Source organism: Gavialis gangeticus, unplaced genomic scaffold, assembly GCF_001723915.1.
Source record: "Gavialis gangeticus isolate Ggan-Ray unplaced genomic scaffold, GavGan_comp1, whole genome shotgun sequence".
In the NCBI taxonomy this organism is placed as follows: Eukaryota; Metazoa; Chordata; order Crocodylia; family Gavialidae; genus Gavialis; species Gavialis gangeticus.
Window position 1 is genome coordinate 6,086,489 of NW_017729014.1, and position 11,645 is coordinate 6,098,133.

Here is an 11,645-nt window from a genome sequence, read left to right on the forward strand (position 1 = left end):
CGGCTGACTTAAAAATGTCCAGCCCCTCCAGAAGCTCCCTAACTAAATCCTCACTCACTCTAGGCCCAGGTGAGCCTCCCCCAGGGCCCAAAGGGGGCCCAGCAGACATTAGATGACATCCTGGAGGGAATGGACTTTTGAAAGAGGGAAAATACCTTTTGGATCAAATAGCCTTTCCTTGTTCTCAGTTCTGGTCATACATTGTTCTAACAGAGGGAGAAACACAACAACAGAATACCTTTCTATCTGCAAGAGCTTCGTTCAAAACTGTCTGCTCTGAGTCCTGTACTATAAGGCTTAGGAGAAGGATGACCAAGTCCTGTTTGTTTGCTTTTTATTTCCTGACTTGCCAAGAAAGGTTGCCATTATTTCACAACAAGCCCAACTTATTTTGCCCTCCACAGAAGGAAATTCCAACAGTTACATTTAATTGCTTTTATTCTTGGGTCTCAAAACACATACTGCTGAATTTTTGGTCAGCTGCAGGAAAGAACTATGAATAGAAAAGAATGCCATTTAATTGCACATTATTGCCTAGGTGTACACACACACACACACACACATATATCATGATGCAGGTGAAGCATCTTTAACTATTTTGTTTTAAAATGTGCATAGTGCATTACTGCATGCATCTTTAATAACATAAACCGCACTTTTCATTTTCAAAGCACTGTACCAATATTATTCAATCAATGTAATCCCCATGTAAGATACTGGAGAAAGGCAAAGGTCACAAAGTAAATCAGTGACCATCAGGACTAGAACCTAGACCTTATGATTTACTGCTCCCTGCTCTAGTAAAACCATGCTGCATCTATATTGGACATTTTGTATGTTTATATTGTGGGACTGTATTCATGTGTGTGGGTTTCTGTTCAGGTTTGTCCATATGGTTGCTCAAATAACTCTCCTGATTGCCACAGTCAACATAGAAACTACTTAAAACAAGAAAGAAAAGTTACAATAAGAACAACAATAAATCCTGAGAATTGGTGACCTGCTTTTGCCCAGACAGAGTCAGTATTTGCAAAACAAGCTTTCAAAACAATTATTGTTGCTGAAGTTGGAAATCACAGTTCTCAGATAGGAAAAGAAAATCAATGATAATTAAACTCTTCTGTAAACATAGCACTAATTCTCAGGAGTGCTATTACAATGCAACATTGTCCAGAAGTCAAACCTCTATTACAAAAAACACACACGGACCATTTTCTGGGAGAAGACCAGATCAAATAAATCTTTATTTTCCTAACCTTTGTTAAGTTGCAAGTCTCCTTTTTTGGAAGAAAACTGGACTAACAATCTGTGAATAATCGGGAACATGCATTTTAGTCAGACAAGGGTGGGTAATGAATATACAGTGTTCATTCAAACCATTTCTGCCCGTTTCAGAGAGTCCTTAAAAAGAATTTACCTGATGTCTACAATCAACATTTGACAGTTTCTGGAAAGGTAGCTGAAGTTTAAATTAGGGAGAAAGGAGATTCTTAAGTTAAACTAATTGTCCATCCAGCCCCTCCCCCTCCCCCCCGCAAGTCCCCCCAACAATTCAATATATTTGTCCAGATGGCTTTTTGCTGTTCCTCATTTTTCTTCATGCTTCTCTTTATACAGTCATTACTACATATTGGGTGCATCTACATGAGACACTTTATTGCAGAGCTGACTAATTAGCTCCACAGTAAGGTGTCAGCATCTGCACATGCCCTATTAGGGCACAGTAAATTAATTAACTCTGCTGTAGGATAGTGCTGTCTAGGACAAGTACTATCCTACAGTGCAGTTATTTAGTGCACTAAAACGCATGTGTAGACAGTGACTGGGGCTGGCTGGGGCACAAGGGTGCTTCAGTGCGGGGGCTGCCTGTCAGCTAGCCCCACACCGTAGCACCCTCATGCTCCAGCCAGGCTCTCCACAGAAGGTTGAGCCAGGGCAGAGCAGCTCCAGGCTGACAGGTGGACCCCCCCATCCTCCTGCCAGCCCGGGCTGTTCTGCCCTGGCTCAACATGCTGCGGTCCCAAGCTCATGTGTAAACACTGGGCCCAGCAGCAATAAACTCCAGTGCAAACTGTGCCAGAGTTTATTGCTATGTGCTAGCTGCATGTGTAGATGTACCCATTATCTTTGTCATGAGCTGAGGACTGTGCATTGACATCCCTGTGATATTAGCTATTAGCACAGTAGCACAAAAGTGAAAAAGATCTTAACTTTTGATAATATTATAAGTCTCCAGAACCGTAACCATGGCACTTATCAAAGCTAGTGATGATCAGGGATCCTGGTCTTCTCTGATAAAAAAAAAATAATCCCCAATTTTTGGATTAAAAAAAGTAACCCAAAATAATCCACATTTTTCTGTGATTAAAATGATATGCCACTTATATATATATATATAGTGCATTTCATTTTAATCACAGAAAAACGTGCATCTATATCGTGCATTTTTAATCACACAAAAATGTGGATTTGGGGTTACTTTTTTAATCCAAAAAATAGGGATTTTTTTTTAATCAAAGACAACCAGAATGCCTGGTGACGATTATTTTGATATACTCTTTGCCTGACATTCAAGCCTCAATTTGTCATTCACTTGTCTAAGCACAGTTTTTGCAGAACTGTACACTTGCACTCAAACTGAAGCCAGCCAAACATTTTTTTATCTATATTTTTCTGACCAACCTGGAGAGAAATGGAAGGAAAAATAAAATTTGGCAAAAATTCCCCCCTCTCCATTTTCAATGAAAACTGTTTCACTGTAACCTCTCTCATTCACTCCACTAATATCTAAAACATTTGTTCCGAGTGGGGTTTGTACTCCTACCATGAAGCTCCTACCATTTAAGCATGCAAGCTTCAGAATCTGTTGTGCATGTGTAGGGATAAGGATGTGAAAGGAAGGTGTCAGAAGGTTTGCACACAACTGACCTTGTGTGTGTGGCAAGCGCAGACCACAGTGTGAACATCCGCCCCTTCGCTAACTGTGACCAGAGCTTTAACATTTGAAGTATTCCAATTCAAATTTACGCATTGAGATTTCAAAGCAGATATACCAAAAAAGGCCCTGTGGTCTCTGATTCTAGGCAACTCTGACACATTATGAAAAGAAAAAAAGAAATCCAGATATGTCCTCAAACTAGCTCACCAACAACCCCCCACAACAGCAGTGTTTAGAGGCATTCAGCACCTTGAGCCCTCCCTGAAGTAAACTGTTAATGGGAGTATGAAACAGCTCTCAGATTCAGACTGCTTCTGTGCCAACGTATATCTAAAAAAAAATTAAAATGAGGGCCTAAATGGAAGGTGCCAAGTCTGACATTTCTGACCCAACTGCATAATAAACAACCTTCCTAATCACCCTGTGTATTGCCTCATTCCTCCACGAGCATGCCGGCAGACCTTTATTGCAGGCAGTAGAATAACACCCCAGGGAACCGGCAGGCAGAGACAGGGATACCACGTGGGGAAAACTCTCACCTGTAGGGTTGTTCCCCTGTGTGTGTCCGGAGATGCCTTGTCAGATTTGCTGACCGTGGGAAGATCTTACCACAGTACCTAGAAAGGGGGAAAGCCAAAGGATTCATCAGTGCATTAAAGCCGTGAGGGGTCAAGGGGGTGGTACGATCTGTTTCATTTGAGGCACAGAATAAAGTAATGGGACAAGAGAAATTCAATTAAGGGTCCAGTTCTGAGAACGGACAAGAAAGACGGCTCAAATACCCATCGGGACAGTCAATTACCCTTGTGTGGGGGAACTGTGAGATCATCTGCTTGGAACCAAACAGTTCTGCTTTTGGCAACTGCAAGGCACCAAAAAGCAGGAAAATAAGAAAGGGAAATGGATTTTGCAATGAACACAAAAGGCGGGGGGCATGTATTTAAATATAAACGTAGACCAGGGTAGTCAGAAAAGGGGTGGTGGTGGGGGGAGTATTAAAGGAAAGGAATTAAATTTTGACACCATAAAACTCTGCAGCTCATATTTCCACATGCGAAATATGAACCAGCATGGATTTCCCATGGTAAATAATAGAATCCATAGCTTTCTGAATACCCACTTCCAACCTGATCCAAAAACTACATTGCAAAGGTAGACACAGTGGATGTACCACCAAAATGACACCTTTGGCATTTGCTCCAAAATGGGATGCAACTGTTGTAAGGAAATTTGGTAACTGTGTATAAAAATACGGGCATGGAGCTACAGATCCTTATTACCCCAGCTGCAAGCTCTGGTTTTAGATTTTGCAGACACAAAGGATCCATAAATATGGGTGTAGATAAGGCAGCATGTTGTGTATTTTCTTTAAACAGCAATATTCTGCATAGCTGATCTTGCAATAAGTTTGCATTAGAGAGCCCTAATTTCAACTCTGCCCTCCCAAACCTCTCCCCCTCGCCTCCACCCCCAAATTGCCTTGGAAAAAAATGGTTTGGCCTGAGAACAGCTAGACCCATTTGAGGAGGAGGAATTTTTTCCAAGCCAAACCAACTCTTTTAGAGTGAAGGGATCACCAGAATCCTCTTCTCATGCTGCTTCCCACCCCAATGGAGCCTGCTAACTCCTGTGAATGAGAGGGCCCTGTAACGCACCCATCTGACATGGTTTTAAGTCCTGTTCATGTTCTTTGTTGTTGCCTTGTTGACTTGGAGCTGTGATTCCACTACCTTGCTTAGTTCTCCCAGCAGCACAAAGCCCTGCCCTGCCCTTTACCTGCAGGTATAGCGCTCCTTGCCCTTGCGCAGGATGGGATCTGACAGCGTGGGAGGTGGGGACCGGAAGTTGAAGGGGTGATGTGGGAGGGGCTGCAGAGAAGTGCCAGTGTCTGCCTTCATGGCTGCAAAACTCTCCAGTTTCTCTGTCATGGTTTCTATGGCTGACATCTGTTTGTACAAGTAGAAACACCGTGTTATGAGCAGCCACTGAAAGAAGAACACTTGAGGCACAAAACATGTCTGTAAGCTGCACTGTGCATCTCAGGGGCTGTAGCTGACTGCTGCTCTTGTCCTCAGAAGCCAGCTCTACCGAGTCAGGGGCACTGAATCCAATCAATGAAGTTAGAAATGATTAACCCAGGCTCCTAGAAATAGTGTGAAAAAACAGCTTATATAGCAGAGTCTGACTGAGGTGACTGCATAAGGTTTTAGAAATGGTACTAGGCATGTGTCTACCTTAGGCTCTTTGCATGTGCTTACTCTTAGTATTAACAGCAACTTCACCAAATACCCAGCTTCCCCTCTCCAAGGCCAAGGTGGGGAAACTAGATACAAGACCCAAGTCACACAGCAAACCTTTCCCTTGAACCCAAAGCCAACACAGTTCAGAATCAGGGTTCAACAGGTTTTACTTTTAATATAGACTCTACTCCCCTCACCTTGTGTCATGAGGGACACAGAGGGAGAGAGGGAGGGCCAGACAGACAGGCCACACCAGTAGGAAGAGGGGAGGGAAGTTTTAAGCTGAACGCAACTTGCATGAAAAAAGGCAAGGGTTCCAGTGGGTTTGGAGGGACTGGAAGCCGAAGTAAAGGAGTTACTGCTGACTGTGGTGATGGGGGAGAGGTTGAAGAAACAACAAAAGATGAGAAGTGGGCAGAGCTGAGGTTGGGCTCAGGATGAGTCAATCCATGGAGAGTTTGGAGAGCTAAGAGGTCAACCTTTTAATTAGATCACAAAAAAAGGCAAGGGAGCAAGTGAAGGAGACAGAAGGGTGGCTGTGATACCATTTCCTGAAGTGGAAGGGAACTCTAGGCAAAATATTCTGGGCTCCCTGTAGGTGGAAAAGTAAAGATTTGGGAAAGTATCTTGAAATATTACAGATGGGGCATGGAGACAGAGGAAGGCAGAATACAGGGGTCAAGGACTCAGAAAGCTACAACAGAGGGATACTCAGTTAACAGCCACTGTCTTGTGGGGAATATGCGTGAACAGGGGGACAGATGCGCCAAAGATGCCTGCATCATCTCTTGTCTCTCTGCTACTCCAAGGCATGATTCATCAGGCTGCAATCCTCATGAGCAGGATTCAATGACCAAAGCAGAAGGGATAAACAGACCGGGGAAGCAGCAAAGGAATCCAAACAAATACTCATGCAGTAATGAAGGGAGATGTTGTGACACCCATTAGTGCAAATAATCCAAGGGAGACATGTAATTTGGAGGACTGAGCTGACTTTATCAGCATTCAGCTTCCCTGCTTAGAAGAAGCCTTTTTGAGATACCAGACTGAAAACTTGAAGGAAACAAACAAGCCAGTAATAAAGCCGTGATGACCTCACAAGGGAAAAGGGAGCACTAAAGGGAGTGGGAGCCTGCAAGCTAGAGAGTCAGAGAAAGCAGGGGAGACAGTGAGTGAGCAGAAGGTAGTAGGAAGCCATATATTAAAACTAGATGCTCTATTGTACAGGAAGGGCTGACCTTTTACACGTTTACACTTTAGGTCTCAGAGGGGCGGGCAGAAGCGAGCCAAGATATTGTTTAAATGTATCTCTATAAAAAAAAAAGTTGTCTCAATCACCCAAGAATAAATGGTGCAAAGTTGACAACCATTCATAAACCTCAACAAAAAGAGGAGTAGTAAAACCATTTCTTGTTAATAGACCTGGGGCCCTTGAGTTGGAGGTTCACAGCCCATGATAAATCGTAAGTAACACTTAGCGCCAGCCACTTGAAAAGGTTACTTGTTCATTTACAGCAAAAGCTCTGCCCTAGCTGCCAGTCATGTAACAAAACCATCATGTTAAAATGCTATCTGGATCTCTCAAAGCCATGTCACTCAGCCCTTTGCTGGAGTACCTGGAGATATCTTTTGTTGTGCTTTGCTCTTTAGGCACTTAGTCAGAGATGTTTGCTGGCATGATAGCTGTGGGCTCATTTGAAATTTCTAAATGCTGGCCATGGCCTCTCTAGTGGTAAAGGCACTTTGCTATTTAGGGAAAAAGTGACTCGTTATAATAAAAAGGAAGGAAGGAAGGAGAAAAGAAACTTAACAGGTGGGAAAAGGTTTGTCATTAAGCAATCATAAAGTTGTACCATTTATTTATGTTGTCTAGAGTTTCGTTTAAAATAGACAATGTAAGAATGATTCAACTCCTGAAAGAGAGGCTGCAGAGGAGCACTAGAAGAGAGATCAGCATTGCTTAAGATTTAGTTGGCTTTTAAGAGAAAAAAGGCCCTATGAACATCCAGTCATTATCACTGAGGCTGGATTCTGCCTGGTGCATCACCCAGGACTTTGTGTGGGGTGAATGGGACTAGTCATGCCAGCAGGGACTGCAGAATCAAGGGAGTGAAATACACAGATTTCTCAATTGTGCTCTTGGTCAAAGGAATGCTATGGGTGGACTGTAGATTTGGGACTCTAAACTTTTGGGACATACATTCAAGTCAGGAAGACTGTGGTAGAGATGCACGGCACCCATGAGTTGCATGGGATTTAGGCAAGCGCAGGGTGTGAGGGCGGCGGGGTGGACGAATTTCATGCAATGTGAGATGAAAGAGATGAAAGCATTCTGTCTTTCTGCTTCCACCTAGCATAGTCCCATGACCAGATCAGTGACATAACATGGGAACCACAGGATCATTCAGTTATTCTACTCTCTTTTAAGTGGCCTTTGTACAGTAACCCATTGTACTGTATTAAAAAATCAGTTATCAGGAAGCTGCAGGCTGAGTGATATGTAGGTTTGGGACCATTCTTGGTAGTAGGCTGTTAGAGATAACCAGGCCTCTTATATCTTTTTTTTTTCCATGGGAAGCAGGGGGGCCTGGATTTCAGGAACAATGTTAATAGCCTTCCACCCAATGCTTGCTCTTGTTGGGGCCTTGTCAATTCCTCACCAACTTGCTGGGGCCCTGCTTTGCCATGGCAGCTCCTCCCCGCTATCAGATCCTTTACAGGCAGATATCCCCACTATTCTAACTCACACAAACACAGGATGTTCCTGACCAGCCTGTCGCCATTATCCAGCCTGTTTGAAGGAAAAATCAGGGGAAGTTATTAACCAAACTCTGGGGCTGATGTGAAACAATGCGGGAACTAAGTTTAGCTGTGAAAGCTGCTGGGATTGAGCTTTCACAAACCTGTGGGTTATTTATCCAAGGTGGGAAACACTAGCAAAATAGAACAATGCATGTAAAGGGACTGAACAACTGACTGCAGAGCAAATTTGGAGAGAGGAGAGCCGGTGCTTGACGCACAGAAAAGGACAGTGCACTGATGGCTGGGTTGCTAGCATTATCTCCAACTGAATAATGGGGAGTCTTGGGGAGTAGAAGAATTGTCACATGTTACAGGTTTTAATTTTTCCTTATCCAATGAGTTTTTCATGAACTGAGCTGGATTTTCTCTGACACTGTCAGTTCCTCTGGGTTTAGGTATGAGGTACACCTTTCAAATACTCTGTGTTAAAGGTCCAATGCAACACCTCTGCAAAGAGTACAGCATGGCAACAACAACCCACCTGGCTGACTTTCCTAGCCCCAGCCCAGTACACTGGCTGGGAATGGCCCCACTTCTCATCCCCTTTGTGGGGGGTCCTGTGCCTTACTGAGGCAAAGATGGCTCAGTGCCTGAGCCCCTTAGACAACCTACCTCCTGTACAACAGTATAATCAATGTGGGAAAATGAGAGGTGCACAATCTTTTTCTGAGTCAGTAGCAGCACATCGATTCTAAAATGAAGTGGATCAGGAAGGCCTGATTCTCCATGGTCCTGCACTTTGCAGAGCTCGTTACAGTGACACAATTGAGTGTAAAGGAGTTGCAACTGCCTGATGCAACTGGTTACATGAGGATCTGCAGCCATGAAGAATTAGACCTGCATTTTAGCAGAAAGAGAGGTTGGACAGGATGTTTCTCCCTTGTATCCTGGCAGGACGCACTTTGCTACTGCTAAAGGAAGAATATAGAAATGATCCCATTGTGTTCAGATCTGGTGTGAAAACTTGGCTTTAAAAGTGAGCATTGGAAGGTGCTGGTGAGGCAGTGGGGGAGAAGGCTTAAACAGGCCACTGGTTTGGGGGAGGTAGGAAACAATGTGACTTAAAATATGGCCCTTCTCCATCTCTAACTTCTTGGCACATGGTTGCATTTCTACTGGTTTTACCTGGGGGTGAAAAAGCAGCGGGGAGGGTCGCAAGTACTTCTCCTTTAGGGCACCCACTGGGTCTGTCACCTTCCGCTTCTCCACCCTGCTGGACAACAAGACAGAGGGTTACATACCCTATAGGGCTGTGAATAGGAAAGAGCATAATAACCGCATCACTGGCTGAGGAATTCTTAAATATACTTAAAGACAATGTTTCTGGTCATCGATGGCTTTACATGGGAATTACGGACAGGGTTCCATAAATCAAATACAGGGAAAGCTATTGGAAAATGCATGAAGGCTGAGCTCAAATCTCAAATTCGGGGCAATATTTTACAAAACTGCTTTGTTGGTGGGGAAGAGAACACTTGGAACTGTTGGTATAGGCTTGTGTTGATGCCACATGGCAATTCCTCCCCCCCACCCGGATCTAAAGGATCCACAGTTACAGTGTTCTGATCAGAAACCACACATACTAAACATCAGCATGAAAGAGGTAGAAGTGTGGAGTCTACAGTAGCCATTTGTTTCCAAGTGTTTGTTTTCACCTTCTATTTAGAACTGGGCCCAATTCTGCAGCCCTGATGAGTGCTAGCTGAAATCATTAGATGCTTTGCATTCATTTCCCCTCCCACTGTGGAGGTTTGCTTTGCTTTGGCTTTGTCTGTTAAGTGCCTATGGCCAACATTTTTAAAATAGGGCCTAAAATTTCAGTTCCTAACACTAGAGATAGGGTCCTAAGGCCTGGGTTCCCTAAGTCACTTTGGAACACAAGCTCTATGAATTCACTTACATCCATCTAAAAAAATCCCACACTTAAGCATCAAATATAGATGCAGGACCCTGTTGAATCAGGTGACCTGCAAGGAAACCATCAGGTGAACTCATCCAGTGAAGTGTGAATGGGAAAGTAAAATATTTCCTATAGGGAAAATTGTTATGGAAACTGACTCTAAAGAATGCTGTTGCATCTTTAAAACACTAGACCACATTCTATCTCTGTTCCTCAGTCAAAATGTAAAATGACAACAGTGATTTTAAAACTATTACTCCAGTGTCAAAAAGAGCAAGATTTGGTTCTGCATTTCAGACTGTTGCTGTATGGATTAAATTACCAAAGGGGTTTAATTCAAAATGCTTTCAAAGTGCTATTTATATAATTTTTCTCGGCTAAAGAGAAACAAAATATCTGAAGCTTAGTCACTATTATTAAAATTATGACTGCTATTACTATTATTTTGGTGCCTTAGACATAATAGTTAGGAACTAGACTAATCCAATATGCAATGGCCGATACAGTGAACTTCAGCTAACTATGACCCAGCTAACTCCAGCATCCATTCCTCTTCTTTGGGGAAGTAACTTCTAGTGCTGGGCAAGTGGTTTTCCATGGGACAACCCAACCCACAGCAAAGAAATTAAAAAAATATTTGCCTGAAGCCCTGAGCAAAGTGCAATCACCTCATTGTGCACGGTTTTGCCACCCTCCAACACCGAAGACTGGAAATGCAGAGAAGAGCAGATTTGGCCATCAGAGGTAAATCCTGCAGTGACTAAAGGATTAATCTGATCTTTTCAACTCTATGCCTGAGAACATTACCTTAACAAGGCAAGGCACAGATTTCTGGCTGTCTGGCTGCATTAAATTATATCAAGAGAAAATGTCAAGGATTTAAGCTGCTTCTGGGAGAAAAATAAAAGAGCCAAATAATGTGTGATAAAGAGAAATTTAGAAACAAAATATTTCCACATTTTTCAAGCTGGGATTTGGATGCTCTGCTGTTTAGCTCATTACATCAGCAGTTTGAGCTGCAAGCAACTCCACTGTGGACTTTCTATTTTAGCATCTTACTCAACCTACTTGCATCCCATGGAATGCAGCAGATGATGCCCTCACTTACATCCATCTTCTGGACCTGTACAGTTTTCCCGAGCCTGCTATTTTAATTGGCAAGTGTGTTTTCGGCCCTTGTTTTTTTAGCATTCCTTCTGAGAATGCCCGGTTGTAGAGGAATCCTGCACCAGGCCCAAGCATTTGCCTTTTCTACCCTACTAACTGATTTATTTCCCAGCAGCTCTTGTACAAAAATAAACCATGTCCTGTTTACACTAGAGGCAGATGACTGCATTCAGGTGCCAGACAGCATCTAGTTTGTGGAGCAGCCCTGTTTCCACCATGTAAGTAAGCAACACTTACTTACAGTGCCAGAGGACTGGAAGAAGGCCAATGTGGTTCCAATCTTCAAAAAAGGGAGGAAGGAGGACCCGGGAAACTATAGGTCAGTTAGTCTTACCTCGATCCTAGGCAAGCTGTTTGAGAAAATAATTCTGGCACACATCCAGGAGGGGCCAGCAGGGGACTGCATGCTTAGGGGCAATCAGCACGGGTTCATCAGTGGCAGGTCCTGTCAGACCAACCTGGTGGCTTTTTATGATCAGATCACCAGATCATTAGATGCAGGGGTAGCAGTGGACATAGTCTTCCTGGACTTCCGGAAGGCTTTTGACACTGTCTCTCACCCCGTTCTCATTAAGAAAATGGGAGGCTGTGGTGTAGA

The 11,645-nt window shown here is 43.4% G+C and overlaps 1 protein-coding gene across 4 annotated transcripts in view; it reads right to left on the reverse strand.

Moving 5' to 3' along the window:
- Positions 1-11,645, reverse strand: part of PRDM16 (PR/SET domain 16) — a 527,338-nt gene that overhangs the window by 21,183 nt on the left and 494,510 nt on the right. For 3 of the 4 annotated variants that reach the window (XM_019511653.1, XM_019511657.1, XM_019511656.1), the window contains 3 exons: positions 9,106-9,193; positions 4,715-4,884; positions 3,478-3,555 (listed from right to left, as the gene is read on the reverse strand). In XM_019511653.1, coding sequence (XP_019367198.1) covers positions 3,478-3,555; positions 4,715-4,884; positions 9,106-9,193 — 336 coding nt within the window. The remainder of the gene's footprint in view (positions 1-3,477; positions 3,556-4,714; positions 4,885-9,105; positions 9,194-11,645) is intronic. The other variant, XM_019511654.1, reaches the window with a different exon arrangement.